The 26728-nt window shown below is 47.6% G+C and overlaps 1 protein-coding gene across 1 annotated transcript; it reads right to left on the bottom strand.

Moving 5' to 3' along the window:
- Window positions 1–3852: 3852 nt before the first annotated feature.
- Window positions 3853–24908, bottom strand: VWA2 (von Willebrand factor A domain containing 2; the record flags this gene model as incomplete). The annotated part of the gene is made up of 13 exons (XM_082002313.1): window positions 3853–3986; window positions 4767–4889; window positions 8035–8586; window positions 8892–9473; window positions 10231–10338; window positions 11214–11269; window positions 12974–13106; window positions 13787–13917; window positions 14264–14458; window positions 19206–19315; window positions 22068–22201; window positions 24224–24298; window positions 24860–24908. The coding sequence occupies 13 exons, from the start codon at window positions 24906–24908 to the stop codon at window positions 3853–3855; spliced, it is 2382 nt and encodes a 793-aa protein (XP_081858439.1).
- Window positions 24909–26728: the final 1820 nt, after the last annotated feature.

The following is a 26728-nucleotide window of genomic DNA, read 5'->3' as shown; positions in this document are numbered from 1 at the left end:
ATCTGTCTCTCATTGGTGGAGAAGTTGGTTTAAATGTTTACGTAAGTTGTCTCAGGTATGAATCCAATTCATTTACTTCTACTGAAGCGAACAAGATTGCAGGTGCTTTGCAAGCTGAAGAAGCCAGCTGGCTTTAAGGAGAGCATCAGCAGACCCGGTGCCAGCGCGGCGGTACCTTTCACAGGCTGTCCCCAACTGCCAATGCCCAGGGAGGGTGGCACAGCAGGGTCCAAAGCCCAGCTCCCCTGCTGCAGCCTTTCTACAACAGCACCAAACATTTACTCATCACAAACAGGCATGATTTTGCTCGCTGAGGGAAGACTAGAAGGGGTGAAATTCATGGCACTTACTTAAATCTCAGTTTCTTAAATGAAGAACAGGCTCCCCCCTGAAGTCAGCACGTTGCCCATGACCAGCCAAGGCAGATCCCGCAATCCTGCGGAGCAAGAGCGATTCACAGCTCCGTTAGTAACAGCTGCCCAGACATCTAATGATGACCTGGCACGGACGGCGTCCTCTGCAGCCCTCTGATGCCAGACAGGATTAGCGCTGGCTTCGCAGGGGCCCCACCACCTCGGTGGCTCTGCCAGCCTCAAACATCGACCCAGCCTTAAGGGAACGAGCTCCCATCAGGTAAGTTCTCATTAAGTATTTCTGATTAAATCAAAGCAAGTCTTTGAGAGTGAATTTAATAAGGGATCATGTCAGAGACACAAGCTATTTACTTACTCTTTTTTTTTAATTAAAATTTGCAGGAGAAAGGGGCTAGAAATTAGCCAGGATCTTCAACTCAAATTTTTAAAAGGAAAAAGGAAACAGCTCCAACAACTGCTCAGCAGCATCCCGCTTGCCTGTGGGATCAGCAGGACTCTCCAAGACCATCCCATATATTCTGATCTTTGTTATCAGCTTGGCTTTTCCCATCTCCTCCCAGTGCCCCATCACCTTCTTACCTTGCAAAGTGCTTTGTCCCATACAAAAGGGGAGCTGGTGGGTGCTGCCACTGCCAGAGCGACCATCCAAGGCTTCAGCAATCAGCCACATTTAGGAAGAAGGTCACAGTCACAGCACATGTAGATCCCCAACACATGGGGATCACTGGGCCATTTCAGCCATGAGACCTCAGCCAGATGCACCCAGAGGCTAATGGCTGGCTTTCCTGAAACTCCTTCATGAGCTTCCAATCTTTCATACCATCTCTACTTGAGAAACTGATGCACAGGGCTAGATGTAACATATCCAGCATTAAAACGTTGTCTCCAGCGCAAGATTTAGCAGTCTGCGATTCCCGACTCGCACAGGGAGGTTTGCTTCTCTGTGCTTAAAACCAGCAGGATGGTACAAACGCAGGGTTTCACCCAGCTCAGGACCTGGGCAAGCATCCTTTGTCCCAGTAAAGCCCATGCACTCTAAAAACATACTTACCAGCTATGTATTAAAACAAAGAGAACTTACAAAGATTACAACAAACCGCGTTTGCCGCAAGGCAAAGTGCTGAGCAGCACTGTACAAACTATCCTGCAGGCAACAGAGATACAAGGAAAAGGCTTTAAGCACCTGTATGAGGCTAGGAAGGCATGTCCCAGCTCCTGAGCTGTGCGCCAGACATGGTAAGCCTGCTTCCGTTTGAGAGGGAAGAACCGATCCCACAGAGGACAAATGCCCGTGAGGAGTGAGCTCACGATGCCGTTAGACAAGCTGTAGAGAAACCAGCAGGGAGCTGCAAACCCAACGGGGTGGCGAGGGCAAGAAGTGGGGGGTCTCTCTGACCCTTGGCACAACAGGGAGGGTGGGGAGAGTTCCCAGAGCAGTCCGGCTGGAACCCAGCGGCTCCACGGGCGCTTCTGCACCACAAAACATGAACCACATCTTCAGTGTCAGCTGCGAGTCTGATGTAGCCCATTCTCCCTACAACAAGAGACAACCGAGAGCTTTACAGCAGAGGCAATGCCTAGCTACAGCCATGCCCAAGTAAGTAACTTTAATAGATTAGTTACTCTTTCTACCCGAAATGTCAACTAAGCCTCTGTTTTGCTGTGCCTTAGCACAGAGACCATCTACTGAAGCGGCAGTGAAAGAGGAGATTCTCCTTTCTCCTTGCCTGCTTTCTCCCAAAAGGTACGACAGTGCTGCTCCTGTCTCAGTGCCAGCTTTCATCCCCAAGAGTGCTTTTAGACCATTCTTCTTTTGACAACAAACCTGTGGAGTAATTTGTGTCTCCCTTTGTATATCTAACGTTACTATTCAAACATAGGGCCATGACATCCAAGTGAAGGGATTTTTCTTCTTCTGGGAACAGATGCTATTTTCACACACACTAGCAGTCACCAGTAACATCTCTGCCTCGGCCCTTTCCAGAGCTGCTCCTGCTCTCTAGAGGTGAGGGACGCCATGGGAAAGGCAGCAGAGAACAACCCAACAGTGTGAACCACAGGCCCTGGGGGAGCAATTACATACATTTTACAGCTTCATGAGCAAACTGATCTAGTGATCCAGTGAGGCTGATGCTCCGAAGGATGCAGGCATGTGGCCAAATTGTCTTTGAAGACATGTGAACCATCAAGCCCATCAGAGGTCCAGCTTGTGCTGCAGAGACCACTGCTGCGCTGGGGACAAGACCAGCTTAAAACAACAAGGGGAGGCAGAAATGCCATTCAGCTCATCTGTCCGGGTTCAGGCCAGGACAAGCATGCTGTTCTTCCCAGCCATCTCCAAAAGGAGAGTGAAGCAATGTGGCAAAGCTCTGAGCCATGGAAACAGCACCAAAAAGAAGAGGCGGGACTTGGCCTGGAACGGGCAAAAAAAGGAAGAATAAGAAAAATATGCACCAGCAAAGGAGAGCGCGAAGAAGTGGCCAGCAGGAGTAGAAAGGAAAGGCTGGATAAGATCTGGGAGGAGCGATCCAGACCTCTTCCTCCTCTGACCTGCAAGTTGCCTGCCATGCTCTGCTCTCGGCACCCATGCGAAGCTGCTCAGGAGGTTGTCCTGGTCTTGTTCTCTCCAGGTCAGACTGTGGCTGGCAGGTAAGAGTGAGGCTGGGAGGGGGGGAATGGAGTTAAACCTGAAAGCAGATAGATGAAGGTCCAAAGACCAGCAGAATGGTACAAACCATGGCTCCATCCAGAGCCTACAACAGACCAGACCTTTGTTTGCAAACGGTTGGGGGATTGCCCTTACTTGGAGTGTTTGCAGCTCAGGCAACTACATTTAACCTGGCTCAAATCCAGGAAGAAAATAGTCAATGCACCTACTAAAAACAGCAACACATGTTGCATAAACCATTAAATGCTCTTGCAAAACCAATCCTTTTCAAACCTCTCCTTATAAAAAAATACACTGCTACAAGCTAAACCATATTCAATCACTCCAAATAAATTCAGACAGCAAAGCAGCACGTGCAACTTTCAACCAGAATAGAGGCTCGTAATCAGTTCTCCTTCCTTGTCTTCCTGTGTGTAACAAGCCATTCACTCCACCACCTGGCTGCCAGTGCGTAATCCATGTTATAGCCCTTCAGCAGGAGCTCCAGAATTGGTCAAACTTCTACATATTTTTAGACTAACTCAAAGATCACTCAACAAGTCTGTTAAAAAAAATTCACATCGTACTAGGCTCTGGATGAGGAAATGCAAAATGCCAATAATAAGTACTTAAACACAAATATTTACTTCAATTAAAAGAGAGCACTGGGAAGCCCAGGTTGTGCAACGCAGACACTGGGAACGGCCGCAGCACAGTCCCTGTGCTGGAGCAACTCCAATCGCTGCCAAGGACAGTGGTGGCTTGCTGGATCGTGCCTGCAAGTGGTAGTAAGCGTTCCGGTTGGAGAACAGGAACACTTGGCGCATCTGGTCAGCGTCTCCGATTCGCGTGCCTCTTGGTGTGCCGAGGGGCTCTGGAGAAGTGCTGCAAGCCCCTTGGACTCCACTGCACGTGAGAGCGCGGAGGAAGGACTGGGGATCTTGGAGAATCACCCCGGAGAATTCCTGTTGCAGAAGAGAAGCAGACGTGGGATAAGGGCTTTAGGACCAAGGGATAAGCTCGTGCTCAGTCCATTGCAATCCAGCAAGCATCCTCTTGGCCTTAGCTGACAGATGTTAGAGGCCATGGGGTGGAAGTCAGAACTCCTAGGCTCAGGTAAAGAACAAAATATTGGTCAAGGAGAAAAGCCACTTAATTGAGAACTTCTCACTATGGGCACAAGAACACCTCTAGGGAGCCAGAGGCTCACCACCTCCCACCACCTCATTGCTCCCCTGCTGAAGAGGAGGAAGGCATTGGGGGGGGGGGGGGGACGGACGGACTTTTGCACCATGGAAAGCACTGAAAGCAATAGGGAGGGGGGGTCACACTCCAACAGAAACAGCTCCCTGCCATTACAAGGATGCCAGAGCTTTCCCACCTCAGGGAGTCAAGGAGGGATTGTTTCTTCTGGCAGGGAAGAGAGAAAAGAGGAACAGAACAGAGCAGAAGATTACCAAAATTATTAGACCTTACTGGGGTCTCCTCAAAGTCAACTCACTCAGTGAATGTGTAAAACAGGGCACAGCTTCTTGAGAGAAGCCCTTGTTCCCTTCAGCAGCCCAAACCTCCCCACTTTCCATGTGACAGAGGCCACATCAGCACCAAGACCTCACCACCAAACAGCTATCCAAGAGTTACAGCCACATCTCTGCTCAAGGGAGGGGTGGAAATGTGGGATCCGTTCAGAGGAGGCTTGGCAGAATGGATGACATCTGCCATGGTTGCCATCTGCTGATCCTTACTGCTCTCACAGTGAGGTCCTTCCCAGCCATGGCATTCGCACCGGTAACTCCCAGGCCCAAGGATGCATATGCCTTGGTTCATGCATGGGTTGGGTTTGCACAGGTTCACAGGGCCTTTTGCTTCTGCAACAAACACAAACAGAACAGCAGGCTCAGGCACATCTACAGAGTATTAATAAATAGGACCCACGTCCATCAGGAATGCTGCAAAAATAACAGCAACTATATATCCCAAACATCAAAAAATGTCATTTTGGGCTAAAGGGATTGGAAAACCACATTAACATGGCAGAGGGTGCAAGCTCACAACCGTGTCTTGACACAGAGGACAAACTGCTCTGTGGCTAACCTAGAGAAGAAGAATGGTTTTGCTAGATGTTCTAATCTGGAGGAGAACATTCCTAATAAAGCTTAAGAGAGTGACATCATGTTAGGCTGCATGTCAAAGAAAAGCAAATTGGAGCATCTTCAGAGCTCCGAGTTCTGCGCACTGAACACACGAGCACCTTTAAGCCCCCCAGATGCAGACATTGCCAATGCAGAGCAAGACACACGCCCTGCTCTAAGCAGTTTACAACCCCAAATGCCATGGAGTTCAAACTCCGCTTTGCCCTGGAGAGGACCTGCGCTTCCACCAGAGAGAAGCAAGGAAAAGAAATCAGCTGGGAAGCAGGGATGGCACAAGCGGAAAAGAGCACATGAAAATTTTCTGGCCTTCTTTTCTAGGAGGTTTGAGAGAAAAGCCTGCAACCACGGCCCAAGTTGTTACTTGCCCTGTTCTTGTGAAGTACGTGACAGCTTTCCCAACCCTCTCAACAGAGCAGAGCCCAGCTGTCAGCAGGGCTGGCCGTGTCTCAGGCTGCCTTGCTGTGAATACATTAGGTTAAGCAGCAGCATCCTGGTGGGATTTGCTTCCAGTCTGCTGGCAACACCACCTCCATGTTGGTAAGGGTGTGAAATTGCTCTGCTGAACAACACCACGGTGTAAAGTTTGGAGCTGCTAGCCTTGCCCTGTGCTCCGCAGTAGAAAAAGCACAGAGGGAGTGGGAAAAGGGGGAGAAAGAAAGAATATAAATTTTATCCCCTATCCATCAGGACAGTTACTACTTTATTACAACTTTTATTACCATTGATGTGCACATCAACTCTCAACCTACACCTAGGACTGGCAAAATTACTATTGAAATTCAATTTCTTGACAGTCAAATCATAGATCTGAGACACTTCAATCTTCAGTTCCTGTTGATTTTATATGGAACCAAGTTGGGTTCAACAACATTTTTGTCATCGTGGGACATCTCAGATGGGGTTCTGCTTGACAGTTTATCCCCAGGGATAGACAATTTTGCTTTCACTGTAGGTTGGTAGAGCCATTGGCAATGAAAGTCAGATCTCTTGGACACACCACTCATCTTCCAGGTGCTGGCTGTTCCCCAGAGAGCTTTTCCATGGTGCTCTGCTCCACATGCCATGCGTCCACCACTTCCCTCCACAGCTGCTCCACAGCATAACCTCGTGGTCCCTGTTTGGGGGAATCATGCTATTCTGCCTAGAAACCATTCTTCTGAACTCACGCCTGCTGTTAACACAGTATTATCTCAAATAAGCTTCTTGCACTTCAGGGATTATACCCCTTGATGATCCCAAGAACTTGTATTTCCATTAATCAGATTCATACATATTTAATGCTTGGGATCTTTTCTCCTAGACCCCAGACAGTATTTTTTCTCGTCTCTTTTCAACTGAGCCTCAGAATAAATACCATATTCCAGGTGTCTAGAGGCAGGGTCTGTTTCTCAAATACTTTTACCATGAGTCAAATTTTTTTAAGTCCTTTCACAGACAATGATTCTGTTATTGAGTCTTGGACTTGGGAGTAGAAGACTGAATGAAGGGCTTATCTTTACATCGCCCCTGGTCCCACCCTATCTAGTACAAACAGCGATTACCTGCACATGAAATGAAAACAGCATTTCAGTCTCAGGAAATTATATGTTATTACCCTGAGTCATTGAACCTTGCCGTCTCTTCCCCTTCATCTGTGGCACTGTAGTTAACTTCATGGTACGGTACATTGTTTTTATAACACCACACCTGAAAATACCACTGCAATAGGAGCACACCGAAAAGCTCCAGGTAGAAACCGTCTGCAGAGCCTGCCAGGAGACAGGCTCCTCACCCCAAAGAGATAGCACTGCAGTTCTTTCTAACCCTGAAGGAGCCACAGGCATGCCCAGAGATGAAAAGGACCTTTGGTTGTGCTGAAGCTCAACAAGCTTCTTCATGTGATCTTACAAATCATTTAAAACCTAACAACAGCAAATAGCTATATGTTAAACTCAGACTATTTTGAATAAGAAACAAGGCATGGCATTTTAACTAGAAGCACTTTCACCACTAATGTCTGCAAACCAGGGCTGCTATCCTTTCTGAAAATCCGATTTCCATCAAACACAAGCACTCGCACTCGGCATGCAAATGTTTCAAACTTGGTATCAGTCAATTTTTTCCCAGCTGGGGACTAGCCCACAGGGCTCAAAGTTGTGAAGAAAGTGCCTTTTTTGTTTTTTGTGCACAAACATGAGCTATTACATGAATATTTGAAAACTCTTCCCTCCCACTTTGGAGATAAGGATTTGGTCCTGCAAACAAAATTAATCACAAGTTGTCTGAAAACCCTAGTTTAACAGTCTACAGGCTTCAAAATGGGCAGATTCTGATTTTAGGATTAAATCCCGTGCAACACAAATAAAATCTTGAAAGCCTACATGATAACTTCAGTAGTGGGACGCTAATGAGGAACCGGAGTGATGAGGTTTCAGATCCACCACTTCACAAACACCCAGGCACAAACCTGTTGAGGACAGCACAGACCTCACAGGGGACCAACACTGTTGGCTGCAGAAACATGTCCCATTAAGAGCCCCCTGCAACACTGCTGGGGGTACAGTAATGCACAATAAATTCTACAGGTTTAAAACAACATCAGAAAAAGATCAAACAAACAAACTTCTTTTTCTTTCAGGGAAGGAAGAACCTAGACCCAGCAGGGCTGGAAAGCCAGTCACACTAAGCCCAGTCTCACCCACTGGACTGGATCTTAGGAGAGTTGGTTTCTATTCCTATAGGATTGCTTTGGACAGTCACCAGATCTCTATACCATAGTTTCCCCATCCGTAAATGCAAAAGATAACACCAAGCTCACTTGGTAAAGCATCAGAAAGCCTATGATAACAATGGCTGGTGGCACCAGCATAAAGTCTCTCACCTTCACAGATTCTTTCAATGATAAGGTCTTGGTAATACTGCAGGTCTTCATAGGAGGAGATGTGGACCAGGTAGTTGGGAGACCCAGTAACCCTCAGCAGCGCATCCCTCTGTGCGTCCCCAATGACAACCACAAACACCAAGATGCCGTTGTCCCTCAGCTGCTGAGCTGGGGCAGCTGCATCCTCCATGCCATCTCCATTTGTGAGCACCACCACCACCTTGCTGACACCAGGTCTTGCTCCTTTCTGCACTGTCATCACGTCACCATAAATATGCAGCAAAGCACTGCCAGCAGAGGCCGAGTCCCCAAGGAAAGGCACCTGGTCGATGGCTTGGAGGACAGCTGAATTGCTAGTGTGGGTGTCCAAAGCAAACACAGTGTGAGCTTTGCTGCCATAGATCACAAGGGCAGTTTGGGTGACATCCCGGTTGATGCTGAAGTGCAAACAGCTGCTCCTGACAAAGTCCCTCAGCCGAAGAAAATTCTCCAGGCCAACTCCAGCAGAGGCATCCACTGCAAATGCCAAATCAAGAGACTGCGCCTGGCAGCCTGGATAAAAAAGTGCAAACATGGTATTTTTCAGAATATGTATGTACTTCTTTCCAACCAGGATAGAAATGGTGGGCAAAATTCATCACTGCTGATCACTGACTGTGAAGGGTGATCTATGACCCTTTCACACCAACAGATAAAGATTCATCATGAAAAGCAGTGAGGGAAGGTTAGTCTCTGGACCTGTGACTGACTCAAACAAACAATTCATCCTTCTGTCCTTCCCTCCTCCCCAGTGGGGTTCAGAAGACCTCCTCATAGTTTGACAAACTCGTCCCGCAATGCCCATACCACAGTCCTACCTTCAGGATTGTCCACACTGCAGATTCTTCTCTGCAGCTCTGGGATCCTGTTGAACAGGTCCTGGGGGTCCGAGTAGACAATTGTCTGCTTTGGATTGCCAGTCACCTTAGTCAGCTCTGCTCTCACAAAGCTGCTGCCTACACCGATCAAGAAGAGATCTCGATCCCTCGCATACTTAGCAGCTTCTGCCACTGGATCCTGAGACTTAGAGTCAGTGAGCAACACAACCACGCGTGGGAGGTCATCCTGTACATCTGCAAAGACTGGGGCGCTCCTAAAACCGTGCTGTGCAATGTACTGCAGGGCTCTGCCTGTCAGGGTTCCTCCTCCACTGAAATTCAAAGCATCAATGCTCTTCATGAGACTGAATGCATCCTTGTATTGGCCCACTTCAATGGGTATCCTGACATAATTATCGTACTGAGCCACCCCCACGTTCGTTGGCGAGTCCCAGCCCATCACTGCTTGGAGGAACCTCTTGAGGAACGCTTTGTAGCGCAGGAACCCTTCCAGCGTGACCCCCGCTGAGCTGTCCATCAGGAAAAGGAGATTCACGCTGCACTCGAAGCTCAGCTTTGGCGCTGAAAAGGGAGACAGAAATTTGTCATATACAGGGCAAAAGGAGAAGCACGCCGGGCACCTCAGCTAGGGGCTGCTGAAAGCGGAAGAGACACTGTGTCCAGTAATGTAAATGGTTTATCAGACATGGCACGAGTCGGAGGACAACTGTGCCAGGAGTGCACTTTATTTTGGTTGGATGCCACATAAGCCTTTAGAGTCTGAGGGCATTCCTGGACTTTTGGATGGCAAACTTCAAATTAGAAATGACACATGAGTTTCAGTATAACGTAAAGAAAGGAGAGAGTCCAAGCACCTGACCCTCATCTGTAACACCCTGAGACACTTTAAAGTGGGAGTCTTTATTCTGGGGGAAGCAAGTACAAAGCATTCTTGGGTTTCTTACATTGAACCCCCAAAATCTGGAGTCCCTCCTGGGCCCATGTGTGCAGAGGCGACCAAAAGACACACCTAAGTGTCTCTCCCAGTTTCTCTGTTCTCCTGCTCACAGAACACCTGCATTTAGAAAGAAAGGCAGCCAGACCAGGATGAGACTGTCGGCATTGGTGCTCCCCATATCCACAAGGTTTCTAAGCAGCCAGACCCAGTCACTGAGCCTGACACAGTCATAACCAGCGTGAGAGCAAACTCAATCTGTCCGGCAGAGAAAAGCCCAAAGGCTGCAGCCCAAGCCCGGCTGTCCCTATGGCGGTGCAACAGGCACCACAGAGGCAGGACACAGCCAAGAAGGAAGGAGGAGGAGTGCAGGTTCACACCTACCACAGTGGATGTCTCCTCCGTACCCCACCGGGCAGAGGCAGTGGTATCTGTCCAGTCCCTCTGGGACACACGTGCCCCCGTTCTGGCATGGCTGGGAGTCACAAGGGTCTAAAAAGGACCAGGGGAGGGAAAGATAGGGAGTCAGCAGGAAGCCTGCCCCTTCCCATCCTGTGCCAGTCCGAGCACCACCATTAGTGGAAAAGGGGTCAAACCTCCATCCATCTCGCTGCAGTGTTTCAACTAATTCAGGGCCACATGCATCCTCACTCACCTCCATGGCAATTTCGTTTTGGGACGGCTCTCCAACAAGCAGCAGTGAAGACAGCAAACCAGACTGCGACCTCATTTCATTTGCTTTGGAGTAACACTGATGAAGTTATGTTCGTGTAAATACAGAATTGCAAAAGGTCAGACAGCCCTGCCAGATTTACATCAGCAATGAAGAGATCAGAGTCTGGCCTGCTGCTTGGACAATGTTGTACTGACAAAGAAAATAAAGCCACTGTTATCTGAACCAGCAGAAGGATGGAGTTAAGGGCAGAACTCAAGGACCATAGCTATTTCCAGAGTCACAAAAACAGGCTGGCAGTCAGCAAGTGTCAGGTTCCCTGCTGGTACCCTGGTCATGGTACCAAGTGAATGAGTGGAGGCATCTCACTGCATACTCCCCTAGCTAGAGAGCAGTGACTCCCCGCAGGCATTGGGAAGCGATGCAAGCCTCTGCCCCAGGAACACGAGCAGATGAGGATTAACTGGCTCCTCAAGTGGAAGGAGAAATGACAGGGAGATATTTTAATCCAAAAGAACTCTGGTCATAGATACCCATGAGACAAAAATATGGAACATACTATCAACTTCTTGCTAAGGATCACAATCTCTCACCCAGAACAAAATTTTTAGAAGAGTAAAAACCCATCTTTTTCTTCTTTAGCTATTACCTGTCCTGCTTTGTAAATAAAACTTTAAAAAAGGCTAAGTCCTACCTGGACATACAGTTCGGAAGCATCTGGATGGGTGTTTTATGAAGACTCTCTTCCATCTGAAACAGGAAGAGTAAAACCTATTGTGCATTTAAAGATTAACAAGGTATCTTCATGGTTGACCTTACTGTGTTTTAAATGGAACAAATCTTCCTTTGAGAACATAATTTTTCAAAACAAGTATTTCAAAATAAAATGTCCATTCTGAGTGGGGTGGCAAATGAAAAAACATCATTCCATCAAATCTACTCTTTTGTTTTTGAATGCTACTTTAATGTTTTACATTTAGAGATTATGTATATATTTTTAAAGCTCCAAGTGATTTTTTTTTTTTCATTACTACAGAAGAGATGGTAAACTATTTGCTCTAAATTGGAATGAAAATAGAATTTTATAGCAATGAGAATTTCTTATTCGCTATTAATCAACTAGTGGACAAGCAAGGTTTAGACTGGGAAGAAATCCTCAGTCCTCAGCTGTGGCTCCCAGTGGGAGTTTTCAACTTCCTCCATCATTTCCCTGCCCTAAGGTGATACGGGAAAAAAACCCAACCACCCTAGAGCAGGAGTGTGTATTTGCCACACATAAGGCATCTAATGTTGGCTCCTGACAATGAGATGGTTTCTGCTTTAAACTTTCACCCCTGTAAATCAGTTTTCTCTAATACCTGCAGCTTCATCATACCACTAATCTTCCTGTGCTCTGCATTAGGGCTGCTCAAACTCATGGCAATTGTGGCCAAACCCATCACTTTTGGGATGCCATAAGCCAGCCATTAGCTGCTCCACTTTCCCACATTGGCTCCGAGGTACAAGTATCTGGAAACGCTCACAGCCATTAGGACATGTCTGAAATTGTCCGTACAATCATCCCCTAGGATATCTATGTAGCAGGCCATCAATGCACAGCCCGGATCTGGGGTGATTTTCAAACATTAATCTGACTACCTGATATTAAAACAAACGCATGAAGCATCTCTTCAAAGGAAAAAATCCCCCCTACCAGTTTCTGTACACCACCGCTTTCACTCGGCTCTTTTTATCAGCAAAGAGAGCACGAAGCTTCCTTTCCCTTCACAGCTCATTTCTAAAGATTTCTCCTGCTGTACTGACTGCAGTCACAGTATTAGTTGAAGGACCCGAGATGCTTTATAGGTTTTCAGCTCCCGTCTCCTCTCCCTGGGCAAGAGGACATTGCCCTCACGCAGCTCTTTGTGCGCATCCCGGTTTTGGCACTGCTGCACCATGACTGGGGTATATTTTCTGCCAGTGGCTGGAACCTCTCCATAGGACAGTCCCTCCAAAGCTCCCCCAGGGCAGGAGCAAAGGGAAGGGGGCAAAGGGAAAAGGGGCTTCTCTGAAAGGAAGAAAGCCTGCATGAATGGAAACAGAACTAGTACCAACACAGGGAGCCAGACCTAGAAACCCTCTGCAGCACAGAGTCAGTACAGAGATGTAAACTTCAAAGCATCTCAGTTCAACAGGTAGGAAACTAATCCCAATTCCATTTCTAACATTTATAGCGCTCTTGAGCTAACCATCTTCTGCTTCTTTGTTTCAGTTCCTCCTCTTACCCTTTGCTTCTCAGATCAGCCAATGGCCAGAGCAGGGAACATCTTCCTAGGTCTAGAGACCATGTTTGCATCGGTCTTCTGAGGGATCTTCACCCCAATGAAGAGTCATGGTCAGATAAAAGCCTTATTACTGTCTCCCTCATCTTCTTTTAGCCCCGCTCGCTTTTAGAGATGTGAATGTCCGACTCACCTGTAGAAAGGGCACAGCGACGCCTGCACTGCATTTGGCTGCTTTGAGCCTTTCCAACACACATAGTTTCCAGCCAGCTCTTTCACAGTCTCCAGGGTTCTGCGTTCACAAGGGTGGGATTCAACTTTGCAGCCTGTAGCAAACAACAAATCCAAACTAGGATCAATTGCCTGAAACCACAAAGTCTGCGTGGGAGTGGAACACCATTTTGAAATGGGTTAGTCTTCCTCATCTAGTTGTGAACAGCAGACCAGGCAGTGCTTCAAAGAGCCTCCATGAGACTCCAGAAGAGAAATTTTCTGTTGACAAGCTCACCAGCCTACCCCACTTTCAGCCTCCTTCTTTTGCTATAAAACTCGTGCTGCTGAGTTCAAGGTTCAATGACAACTTTTCAGCCTCTCTGGTGCCTTCATCATTCATGCATTTGATTTTCTTCTACCAGTGGACCACTCTAGTTCTATCTTTTCTCTCTCGTAAGCCCCTGGTGGCCTCCCCTTAACACACAGCTAAGTCCATTAAAGGATTTAACACAACCGTGTTTATCCCTCTATCCCTCACGACATGAAGAAGGACCAATATTCCCTTTTTCAGACATGAACCAAGACACAGAAAGGTTGAGGATCCTGCAGCTCACAGGTATTTGAAGAGGTAGCTGGCAAGCATGCTATCCAGTTTGGGCACCAGAAGCAGGCTACCCCAAAGTGCAACACCTGCTAATCCCCCTGTAGGCTTTCTGACACTGCCTCATCTTTCTCAGTGACACGGTCCAAGCTCAAAGCATGGACGTGAAGGTGGAGCCAGGACAGGGGTTACCTGGAGCGGTGGTGCTGCAGACAGAGCCAGTGAGGGTGCTGTACAGGCCGTTGGCAGCATCATCGGCATCTCCAGCAAAGAGCACATGCTGCTCAGTGGGCTCGCTAGCCAGCACATGCAGCTCTTCCCACCTGCAAAGCAAGGAGGGGTTCAACCACTTAGTCATCCCCAAAGAACTGAGTATCAAAACAAACCCTGTGCAGCAAATAGCTGATGCAAAACCGTAACACCCTTCAAACACTTTTCAAGATCGTGGAGTGTTTAGTCTCAGGCAGTAGTGTAGCTCTACTCAATGGAAGAGCTTTCTTCACCAGCTCTGGTCCTCCTCGTACACCAGCCACCAAATTAGCGTTTCCTCATAATTATGTTATTCCTCTTTCCAAAACTCGTATCTAGCAGAAGACCATCCCTCACTTGCTAGGACTTGCCATTTGGCTAGCTAGGCCTCCATTTCCAACTCTGTGGAAAGTTTCCTACCTTGGAAACTTGATTCCTACTGCAAAAACCATGGTCCCTTTCTCCTTCACCTGCATTGCAGGTGTCACAATGCTGCCCTGGGACTTTCCATCCGAAATGATGATCAGGACTTCAGGGACAGTCGAGTTCCTGCCACCAGGGAATCCCTTGCGGAGAAGGTACTTCAGAGCCCGACCTGTCTCTGTGCTCCCACCTCTAGAAAGAGGGGAGATAAAATCAGAAAAACAGAAATGAAAGTTTTTTGCCTGCTATTGAATTCACCATTTGATTTTCAAATTTCCACCCTCTGGTAATGGGGAAATTAGCATATTTCTGCCTGTTACCACAGACCACATCCACAGAGATGTCTAATCCTGTCCTGCATGTCATCTTCCTACCCTGAGGTTCCATGTACCCACTCCCTTAACCTCCCTCCTCTCCAACCCAGAGTGGTCTCCAGAAGATGTCTACCATACAGCAGAGTGCTTCTGCAATTGAAGCAGGAACCAGAGTTTTATTTCCAGCTTCTGTTTTTCCATCTGAAAATTGCAGTCATTTCTTTAAGAGTTGTGTGGAAAAGCTGTTTTACAACAACCTTTTGTATTCTGGTCAGAAACACAGTACAAGTGGGCAAAATGAACAAGACTAGCATCTCAAAGTGTTTCCCTTTCTCCTGACGCATAAACATGCTATGAATTCTTGTCAGGTATCATCCCTTTCCTTCCATGGGACCTTCTGCCATTCTTGGGCCAAGAGCTATGGCAGGGAGCTATGTGTCCCAGCTTGTAACAGAGCCTGCAGAGAGTCCTTGCCCTTTTCTCCCTGGTTGTTCTGCAGGTTAATTTCATTTTCTACAAAAAGTGATTTGTCCATCTCGTAGTAAAGCTCCTGTAAATACAAATGCTGAAAGCTTCTTAGTGGAAACTCAGAAGGACTGAACACAAGGCACACTTTCTTCAGGACTTCACCAGTACTTTTTACACTAGGGAAGTAAACATTAAGAGAAGCTACCTGATGCTCCAGTTATCTAAACCCCTGCTTAACTCAATTAAAAGCAATACCTTCACCTGCTGGGTTGCTTGCCAGCAGTGCTGGTATGATAGGGAAGGTGCACCACCCACTGACGTTCACAAAAGCTGTACCCTGCAGTTCTGGTTTCGGAGATGGGAGCCAGCTACCTCAATATTTTGACAACCCTTGAATTCTGCCCTGGAGAAGGAAACGTTTCTGAGGTAGCAAGTGATTAGTTCAACACTCAATCCTCCCAGTAACAAAGGACTACACTCACAGGAGGACTCAGATGCCAAAGAGGGCACATGCCAGTGGTGACATAAATGAGCAGGTAAAACGGGCTGCTGCTAAGCGCTAGGGAATGGCAGACATTAAGCCTTGCAGCTGTGCAATAACTCCCAAGGAAAAGCAACCTTGAATACCATTTTAGTAGAAAATAAGCTACAGCTTGCCAGAGAACAGCTTCAGTCAAAGATGCTTTAGAAGTCCCGAGACTCATTTCTTGTGAGATTATTAAAGAGTAAGATTCGCCATCTGCCGGATGCCTCCTTAACCCAAGAGGCTGACTGCCCTGCTGACCCACAGACAGCGGAGCTGTATGCTTGAGGTGCGCTGCGTATCAGCACGAAGCCCTGCGGAGGGAAGAGGGAGGTCCCTCTGGCAGAGGGTGCACCCAAAAGAAGAGCTGTGCGCTGCAGGCAAGCAGGGTTACAGCCAGGGTCTGGACAGTGCTAGGGTCTCTTTAGGGACGGCATACTGGATGTGAACTGGGAAGGAGCCCTCATTGTGGAGGATGCTGAAAATAAAGCAGAGGGGAATAGAAAGGGGAGCACTATACATACACAGAGATCCAGGAGGGGAAGGACAAAGTGTGGTTGTTTTTATGGGCTGCACATTTATTCTAGTTGTTATTTCTAGAGCTCTGTGGGGCATCAACTGTCCTCTGCTTTCAAGATTTAAGCTTAAATAACTGTTACAGATGCCTACTCAAGACTGGTCTCCATATTCCATGTACCATGAAATGTCCTAAAAAATGATGTATAAAATTACCATCTCTGTCAGGCTGAAGCAAGAATGACTTCAGAATGAGCCAAACACCGAAGATAAATTTACATAAAAGCCATGGGCAACCTAACAGAGACCTTGGAGAGGAGGCCTGAGATGGTCTTGCAAGGTGAGGTTTGGTGGACTGTGCAGCTGGACCCCAAAGTGGCTGGGTGAAATCAGCCCCAGCTGCGCCAACTCTCCATCTACCACCCACACTCAGACCCTTAAGACTACACAGGCACCCCAGCCCCTGCTGATGGCCACCTGACGCAACCAACTCCAGCTTCACCTCAATCACCTGCATTCTCCACCCAGCCATCAGCAGGCTAAGACCTCACTGCAACACAACACACTGGGCAAAAGCCTTTCATCCGCTGTAAAAAACAAGGGCAACCTGCACTGGAAGTTCTTCAGCTATTGTAGTCAGCTTTGATCCCTGCCTACCACACATTATCACTTTTTGTTGTTGGAGGGCTAAACATTTCCCATGGCTTACCTCAAAGGGGTGAATCCTGCATGAACATGAGTCTTCCTCTTCCTTCCTTAGTAGTTCTCCACCTGCACAGCATGAGTGCTCTGTAATGTGCCATCCCCGACTGGACATTTGATATCAAGGAGCGCCTAGCTCACTGGGAACACACTTCAGACCTGTTGATACTTAAGCCACTATATCAGAGGAGACATTTACAGCTGTCTCCTAACTCTGTCCAAGGAGCTGTCTTATAAATCACTTCCTGTAATTGCCTTTTAGGGCTGCTTTTATTTCCATCCAGAGCAAGTAAGCAAGGAGAACCCAACCACAAGTGTTACTTCTTTCTTGGAGGCATCATGTTCTCCTTCAGCTGTGTTGATACTAACATGCCCCATTTCCTTGCTGAACATCCTCCCTTTGCTTTAGCACCCGATTTGCTTGCTCTAGAAAAGTATTTGATCATGCCCTAGTTCATTCTTTTCTGTCAACTCTCTGATTTTCACAGAAACCTTTTAATTCAGTACCTGCTAGGCCCTTTTGCTTTGAACTTCTTTCTTTAGGTACTTCCTCCTCTGCACTCCGAAGTATACCCAGTGACCACGTGTTCATAGCATGTTCAAATCTGCCTTTTCCTCACCAAATATCAGTAGCTGTCAAACACTTCAGTGAAAAGTACTGCACATGAGGGAAAATACATTGTGCATAGACAGGTTGATGACTAAATCTGTATGAATTCAATAAGATGTGACCCTGTGAGCCTTGAGGATTGGAAAAAGCTAATAAAGAGTCTCTGCACCAAAGCTCATTAAATTTGGTTTCTTACCAATTTGTATTTGGAGGTTCACCAGTTTTTGACACAATGGATGTATGTTTAAGGCATTACTCCAATAAGGATTTTCTGAAGCCAAAGGAGATGTAGACTTTATCTTCTGCATTTCCTCAGAAAGAGGTCTAAGAAGGTTTCTCTCCTGTAACCAGCCATTACTTGTATGAAAGAAATTTATAAGAAATTTAGCTTCTGAGATTACCGATTTGGTTGAAATTGGCCAATGAACTCAAAAGCTATTTGGACGGGATTTACAGAGAGAGACCAGCAGCCTCCGAATAAATCGCAAAAGCTTCACTTCAGTCCAGTGCTGCCTCTTTTCAAGTGCTCTCAGCTTCCCACCCAGAGCACAGGGCTGAAGTTGGAAAACACCTCGCTGGCCAAAGGCTCATCAGAAGCACATCAAGGAGCCTCTCCACCGAGACGTCAAATGTCCCGTTTTTTCAGAAGCCAACTGGAATCCATCTGTAACTATTTTATCGTATTGAAATGTCAGTTTTTCATTTAAACTAGATGAAACAGCCAAGCACAAGGTCATTATTTCTGTTCAATCTGTCAGCATCCATGTGTTGTCATCACAGGATTTCAGTGCCAGACATCAAACACTGCTTCGCTTTCTCTGCTCTCACAGACTTCTAAGCAACAAGCCAAAGAGGAGGAGTGTATCTTGTTTTCTGATAAGTTTTTCCTGTAACATTACACGAGAGCTTTTCTTGATTTGATAAACTTATCAAAAGCAATGCAATGAAACCCAGCCAATAAATCTTGCTTGAAAAAGTCAAAAGTGATCACGTTTGCTTGCGATATTTACATCGTGCTGCAAGCAACAGACATCCATGAGAAATGTTAAGCGAACCTTTAGCCCTAATGCAGATCAACGAAAGAAAGAGTAGACACCCACAGGCCATACCAGTGCCTCATCTGTCATCAAAGCAAGTGTTATTTCAGGATGCTTTCAAGTCCTTTGTAGATCCAAATGTATTTCTCGGAGATGAAAAGTTTGGATTTTGAGAGGTTCTAAAGAGAGTGTTTATTTGGGCTTCTGGCTCCATTTCCTGAGGTCGTGGGAAGACATCCAAGTCTTAACACTCAGGAAGAAAAAAAGGTTTCTGTCTGAAAATCTGATCCTCTTGAATTCAGCAGACTGAATGCACAGATACCTAGGGACCAGCAATTCGTCACTACTTCATAGGACAAAGGAAATTGTAACCACCAAAAAATGCAGGTGCACACTGTCCTGCTTCTGTTCAGACTTGCAGGAAAGCCACACTTGCTTTCCCCTGGAAGGATGTAACCCACCACCTGGTACAAATGGCCAAAAAAATTGCCAGGAGGGTCATAGAAAACTCTCCCCTATTTATCACGTTATAGAGGGACACTGAAAACTTTCTTGCCTGTCAGCTTTCACTGACAGAGACAGACCGGGTTGCACATTTTTAGTGGACTGTGGATTATGGACCACAGACAGTGTTCATCTCCCCCCACCCTGGAGGCATCATGTTGGTGCATGCACAGCAGAGGTGGGGACATCTAGACCTCAAAAAAAAAAAAATCTCAGTCCAGAGACCATAGCCCAGAAAAAGAGAAGAGCTGTAAAATAAGCTGACCTGAACACAATCCTCTTGATCCTCTCTCTCACTTCTTGTTTGGTTAGATACGAATCCAGTGGGAATTCAAGGTGGGGAGTTGAGCTAAACTGTATCATTCCCACGCGGACCTAAAAAAAAAGGTTAAAGATTATGAAAGGTGCCTGTGAGAGTTTTACTCTTTTGATCAATTTACAGACTTGGGAGCACTATACTGTATCGAGGCAAACACTGTTTTCCATGTTGAGCTGCTGGCAATCTAAATGAACTTCAAAAAAAAGACAAAAAGAGCATAACGCACAGCGTTACCTATACAGACGATAAACAAAGCAAAAAAGTTCACCTTGCAAACAACAGGAGCCTCTGCTGCAGTTACAGGCAGCTCAAGATCTATATTTATCCATTCAGAGCAGCTAGTAGCCTCAGGGACAGTAAGTTTATAAATAACACCTTTAATACCAAGCCATTTATACACTGTGCAGACAATCTTTCCATTACTAAAAGCAACTCCCTCTGGCATTGAGCACAGTAGGCACCACAAACCAATTATTTTTCCACTACCTCCTCTAAAACCGTTTTCTATAGTTGAAAATGCAAACAGACTAAAGTGTCTGTATTGGGCAATACATCCAAAATATTTCACTGAAGCCTTACAAGAAGCTTTATGGAATGTGACAGCTTCAAAAGTGAAAAGGCTGCTGATTTTCAGTTCAGTCTATGTAAAGATTAAGAGAACGACTAGGGGAAGGATGGTATTTAAAAAAAAAAACACACCGCACCAAATCTGCAAATATGAAATGTTCAAATTCCTTTGCCTAAGCCTACATTGCAAGTACCTACTTTCAGTCAATTTAGTATGAGCCACTGTTGTGGTTTAGCCCCAGTCAGCAACTAAGCCCCACGCAGCCGCTCACTCACTCCCCCACGGTGGGACGGGGGAGAGAATCGGAAGAGTAAAAGTGAGGAAATTCATGGTTTGAGATAAAGACAGTTTAATAAGTAAAGCAAAAGCCGCGCACGCAAGCAAAGCAAAACAAGGAATTTGTTCACAACTCCCCATGGGCAGGCAGGGATTCAGCCATCTCCAGGGAAGCTGGGCTCCGTCACACGTAATGGTTTCTTGGGAAGACAGACGCCATAACTCCGAACGTCCCTCCACCCCTTCCTTCTTCTTTGTCCCAGCTTTATATACTGAGCATGATGTTATATGGTATGGAATATCTCTTTGGCCAGTCTGGGTCAGCTGTCCCAGCTGTGTCCCCTCCCAGCTTCCCATGCACCCCCAGCCTGCTCGCTGCAGGCCAGCACGAGAAGCTGGACTGTCCTTGACTACTTAGCAACAACTCAAAACATCAGCACCTTATCAACATTTTCTCATCCCAAATCCAAAACACAGCCTCACGCTAGCTTCTGTGAAGAAAATTAACTCTACCCTGGCTGAAACCAGGACAGCCACAAAAAGGGAATGCCCATCTCTCAAAGCCTCACACACGCAACTGTGACTCCTAACCACCATGGCCCAGGCTGCGGAAAGCTTCCTGGGCTGCGTGGCCGTAAGCCGAGACATGAAGAGTGAAAGATCTCTTAGATGAGAAAACAACGGAGGGGAACAGTGATTTCAGCTTCCAAAGGACCCTGCAACAGGGGCAGAGCAGCAGCTTTTGATTTTAGGACGTGGAGCAGTGGTGGTAGTTGGTCTACAGGAGGCTTTTAGGCACAAGTCTAAGCATCCCTGCCGTAGGAACCAGGAGCAAACACAAGACCTTTGCTCTCAGACCTCTCTGGAGGATCACACAAGGACCAGGGGTCCTCAAAGCTGCAGCAGGCCAGACCCACCCTCTGTCCTAGCTCAGGTTCCTCTTCCTGCTAAGCAGAGACCTAGTGTCCCTGGCCACAACCTTCCCAAAGGCCTGCCATTTATTCGGCAAGGCTCTGGCAGGGAATCAAGTACAGCAACCATGCCAGCCCACTCCAAGGCCCCTGGCTAGGGATAGTGTGATGAGGATGCACAGCTGGGTCTGGCTTGAAATCCCCTCAGACAAACCCCAGGACGTGTCATTCGGGCCCAGAGAAGCCTCCAGGATGGCTCCAGGGAGCAGGTAAGACCCAAGGGTGCCGAGTGGCACAGCTCCCATCGCTCCTTGCAGACACACGGCACCCAAAGTTAGACTTTGATTTGAGCCCAGGCCCAGAACAGGAGCGGACAAGAACGAACTTGGCATAGGCACAGCGTGTTTTATACCGGGTACCTGTGAACACCAGCTGCTCGGACTCCAGCGGGCAGCCCCAGCTGGCCGGTTCCGTGCTCTTCTCGCTGGTGAGCACCAGCATCAAGGGCACTGCACCGCTAGCAGGTGGGGAGCACGGTGGTATCTTGGAGACCTATGGCAGCATACAGATCCCCAAATGCCGCCGTATAGAGCCAGTGCCTTGCAATGAACTCCTTCCCTTCTGCCCTTTTGGTTTATTTTGGAATAGAGACCTAGGAGAAGCAGAGCAAGCAGACTGTATCATTTACCTCTGCACAGAAAGGTGATTAACTACCCAGCAACTAATTCTGCAGCTTTCCAGGGAAGAACAACAAAAAGATCCAACCATTTTAATCTACGAGCATCCAAACCAAAATAAAAATCAGTTTAAAAAACCCAGATCATAATCTTTAACATGAAAGATTATGCCTTTTCTCAAGATCAAATGGAACTGCTTAAATATGTGAAGAATCAAGAAGTGTCCTCCAACCCCACTGCATCTTTCTGGATAAATACTCTGGCTCCAGGGTAGCTGCTAGGTTGAATTTTGCAGTTTCACTCAGCACATTATCACTGGCTTTTCCACACATTGCCAGGCTGCTTGAACCTAAAATGAGACATTCCTGACACTCACCCTGTCTGGATGGATGTCCAAGGCATCACAGAGCTTGCCTGCGAAGAGCTTAGACCTTTCAAAGCTTCCTTTGCCAATGCTGTAGGAGCCGTCCAAGAGGAAAAGGACGTCTAACGAAGCAGAGCAATGCATCACTAGGAGAGAAAGATATACACTGTGAAACTGGACTTTATTAGTGTCACTCTCCAAGAGCAGCCAGCCAACAGCAGAAAGTCCAGCCAAACGGGCTTGCAGAGGACAGACTGGGGCAGCCCAGCATTCACAACCCAAAACCCACGCGCACTCCTGCTCTGCCGCAGCAGCGCCGGTTCAGCCCTCACAGCCTGCAGGACTTTCACCTTAGACTTCAGGTCCACAGCCTGGCTTTAGCAGTTCAGTGGAAAGCATGAGAGCAACAACTCCAACGAGCGAATGCAGCGATAGCTAACTGCAGAGAGAGCCGCTCTCGCGGGCAAGGACACGAAAGGGTGAGCAGCAGGGAGAGGCGGCCATGCCCGGCAGGACCTGCAGCTTCTCCCAGCCCAAGGTATGGGTGCAAATCCAGAAGGCGTTTGCAAAGCGTACAGAGTCCCACAGAGCCAGATGTGCTTCCTCTGCAGCATGTTTTTCCAGAACTTGCTCTTACTTTTTCTCAACACAAACTCTCTGAACAGCTCCAAGGCACTGACAGAAACACAGTTCAGAAAAATCTGCCTTTTATCCCATCTTCAGAGACACGTCCTTGTATCACCCCTGCCTGCATGAACAAGACTGCTCCCAAGTACAAGTTCCTGAGGTGCTTCTGCTGCAGTGGAAACCCGTAATTTCACTAAGAAAAATAATAAAAAAAAGTAGTCTGCAGACCCTGAAGAGACACTTTCAAAGCATTTACACAGAAATTTTAAAGTCACCTCTGCAGCATCTACCAGAACAGACTTCAAGGGAAATTGAATCCAGAAACTCAACACATGGAGCAAGCACATCAACTTTTTCAGAGCCCTTTTGGCCCATGCCCTTCCTCTTTCCCTATTATTGCCATCATCATTTTATTATTACTGCTTTTTTCCAAATCATTCCTGCTTGCAAAAAACTGAATTCTATAATTAGGGTTTTCTAACACCATATTATGAGGGATTGAAAGCTGTAAAGCATCCCCTTCTGGGTCGCTGGGTTTGCTAAGAGGGCAACCAGCCTTGCCCTGGAGCACTGCGCCGGGGATGAGCTGGAGCACAGCCCCTCTGCCAGCGCCGTCCCGGCTTGCCAGCCTTGCCTCACAACTGATCTGAGCCTAGAGAGGCAACAACCCGGGTACAGTCCCCGACCCCGGCTGCCTGCCCAGGCACGCAGAGAGAAAACTGCTGTGCTCCCATCCCAGCACGGGCTCAGCGTGGAGAAACGGTCTCCAGGTTGCTCCGGAGTTCAGCGGTACGAGGAGCGGGGATCTCCATACGGCAGCTGCACGGCTGCAGCGGCGCAGCTCTTGCAGAGAGAGCTTGTAAGCAGCACATCTGTAGCCCACCAAGGGCTCCTGGTGATGTGCACCAGCGGGAGACACCCAAGTACAGCACACCAGGAGGGAAAGTCTGAGCGCAACGCACGGTGCTACAGGATGGGGCTGGAGGGCATGCCTGGCGTAGGAAAAATGCCATTTATCACTTGACAGACGGACCATAGAAAATAACGGCTAGCAAGAGAATGCATGATACAGTTTAAGTAACCGACCGTGTGTACGTCAAGGGAGCTGTAGGTGAACATGGTCTGCTGGCCAGCCAGAGCCCAGTCAACACTAGTCACAGCACTGTGGCTGGTGCTGGCTTTACAGCCTGAACAAATTAGCCACATAAGAGGTCTGATGAAGCCTGTAATTAAACACAGCTCCTTAAATCAGGATTGCTTGAAACAGGCTCTGAAGGAACTGACAGAAACACCAGCCAGTTGGCAAATAGCCAATCTGGGAAAAACAGAGTAGGTTGGCATCCCAGAAGAGCTAATACCAATCAGGGGGAAAGCCAGGCTAGGGCAGAAGCAGCCACAACGCTGTGCCTGCCAGAGCACTGCTGGGGACTTTACGGAACAAATGGGGTCCTATTAAAAAACAAAACAAAAACAAACCACAAGAAAAACAAAGAAAGAAGGAATTCAGACAGTAGATTACTTGCCTTAAAAAAGAAACTTACACTGGCCAGCAGTAGAGATCTTGCCAATCATCTCCTGGTCAGCATGAATTTCTTGCATACCCAACACCAGCAAAACTGTGGGATCAAACAGATAATCATCCATCAATACGAGAAACTGCATTAAAAAAAAACAACACTAACAACAAAAAAACCCCACAACCCATGCAGGCTTTAATCTACAGCAGCAAAAATGCCAATTTGCTGTGCAGATTTCACACTTGCAAGAAGTAATTTGGTGACGCAGCACTGCAGCACATCTACAGGAAGAAATTCCTTCTATCAGGGACAGAGTCAGAGAGCACGAAAAATGCCACGGACCTGACCCCAGGGCGCAGGAGGACAGTCCCTCTGCTCACCACAGGCAGGGATGCAGCACGACAACAAGAGCCAGGCCAGGCTTAGGCTCCAGCAATTACAGTCTTATGACTGGAGACACCAAATAATTGCACTGGAGAAATGGATGAACTTTTAATATAACAATAGCAGCTTTTCCCCATATCAAAGAGACTCTTCACATACAAATTGGTCACATGTGTTTGAATTCTCAGAAAAGCCATGCCTCTCGTTCTCCCAGCTGGAGACGTGAAAGCATCCGAGACAGAAACCACTGATGCAAAACGACAACTTTATACGTACCTTGGGGAAGCAGGAAAATGCAGATGGACTCAAATGACAAGAGGCTCATGGTGACAAGTCTGAAAGGAAAAAAAAAAAAAGGAGAGGAATATTAATCCAATTCCTAAAGCCAGTTTCTTTACCTGCAACTCATCATCCCCTTGCTGGTTGTCTCATGTGACGAGTTCAGAAACCTTTGGTCTGAGGGGCAAAAGCTAATCCTACCCTGGAGAGAAGGGTGGGAAACAGAAGGACAAAACATGAAAACAAGGGAATGACAGAAAAGAAACTCTCCCTACATACTCATCTCCTTTCCTGCCAAAACGAGAAAGCAGACTTCGCAGGGGAGGGAGGGACTGCCCAGCCTCCCCTCCTCTCCCTCCCTCCATGGCCACCTGGACCTCCACTCCCCTCCCTTCTCCCTCTTCACCGCGCTCCCCTCTCGAAGCCGAGCCCCTCCAGGGCCCTCGCTGCCCTCGGGGCCGAACACGGCTCCTCTGGGGCTTCACCGCGCAGCGGGCAGAGCCGCGTCCCCCCGGCCCCACCGTCGCTTGGGCTCCGGCTGAGACGCCCCTGCTGCGGGGCACAGCGGAGGCGGACCCCTCCCATGGCGCCTGCCGCGGCCAGCGCTGCTGCACACCCTCAGCGCGGGTCTTCAACAACACTCAACCACAGGCTCTTTCATGCCCTACATTTTCTGAGGACTGGCTTTCTGGGGAGATGTTTTTTATGTACAACTGTCCAGCAAAGTCAATTTTCTGCTCATTTTTCCTTTGAAGTCAGCAAGGCTGCCATCACATCGTAGGTGGACTTCAGTGACACTTTCAAGCACGCCCAGATTTAGACCAAGCATGTCTGGCAGAGGCCTGGGATTTCCATTTAAAACACATATGTTTATTTTTTTCTCCAGATTAAAAGTACTGGGTGCAGTCACTATAGCAAATTTGACCAGATTCATGCTGGGCCTCTGCCTCTCTCATTGCAAAAGCTTATTTGTCTTTAACTACACGAAGAAAATATGTGCATTTCTTGATAACCAGTTCTATTAACCAATTGCCTTTCCAAGAAAATAGAGAGGGCTTTTTCTCAGGAAAGATGTGCCTCTGCAGCAAACGGTATATTTAATAAACAGCTGGGAAGAGCTGATGCTTGTAAGTGAAATCACCAAAACAGGCCCATTCCCATCACTCCAGGTGCCAATTCTCTGAAAGCATCACTTGGCAAACCTCGCAAGTCAGGGCAGCGGGGGTCAGGGAAGGGCTTCCTAGGGTGTCACATGGGGCCCCCGCGCTGCCTGTCCCAGTCCAACCTTCGACTATCCCCTCGGACAGATCTCCGTATGTTAGTTCCGGCAGGAAGGAACGTACTTAGAGGAAGGAGCCGAGCGGTGGTTCTTCTCTCTGTCTTATTGTTTGACCTTGGATTTAACGTTCAGTACTGGCGTCTCGCTGCCTCAGTTTCCCCAGTTTCTGAGATCGGGTGCCTGCACCCCCTCTGCTTCCACAGGTGAGAAGACCCTATCGCCACACAGGTGTACCCTCAGGGACACATAAAACCTTAAACTCCAGGACACAAGCCAAGCTTTAACCAACAGAAACTTCTCCTCTGGGCAAGAGTCTCTCTTCAGACGAGTAGGCGAGACACCTGAAGTGATGGGTTTGTCTTGTACTAAAAGCATCAGTCTCCGACCCTTCCCTCTGCCAGGGGAACCTCTAGCACCCATCCCAGACACGTGTGGTCCGCTGCCCGCACCTTACACCCCGCACATCAGACAAGGCCAGATACCTGCAGCCGGCCACGCTCGGTTACCTGCACGGGTCCATGATGAAGAGGGGATTAAGAAAGCGTCATTAGGGATTACGGACACAATAACGCTCTGTGTCTTGCACT

The sequence above is a fragment of the Phaethon aethereus genome (assembly GCF_964289735.1).
Source record: "Phaethon aethereus genome assembly, chromosome: 7".
Taxonomy (NCBI): Eukaryota; Metazoa; Chordata; class Aves; order Phaethontiformes; family Phaethontidae; genus Phaethon; species Phaethon aethereus.
The sequence above is the reverse complement of the archived record's forward strand: the minus strand, read 5'-3'. Positions and strand labels throughout refer to the sequence as shown.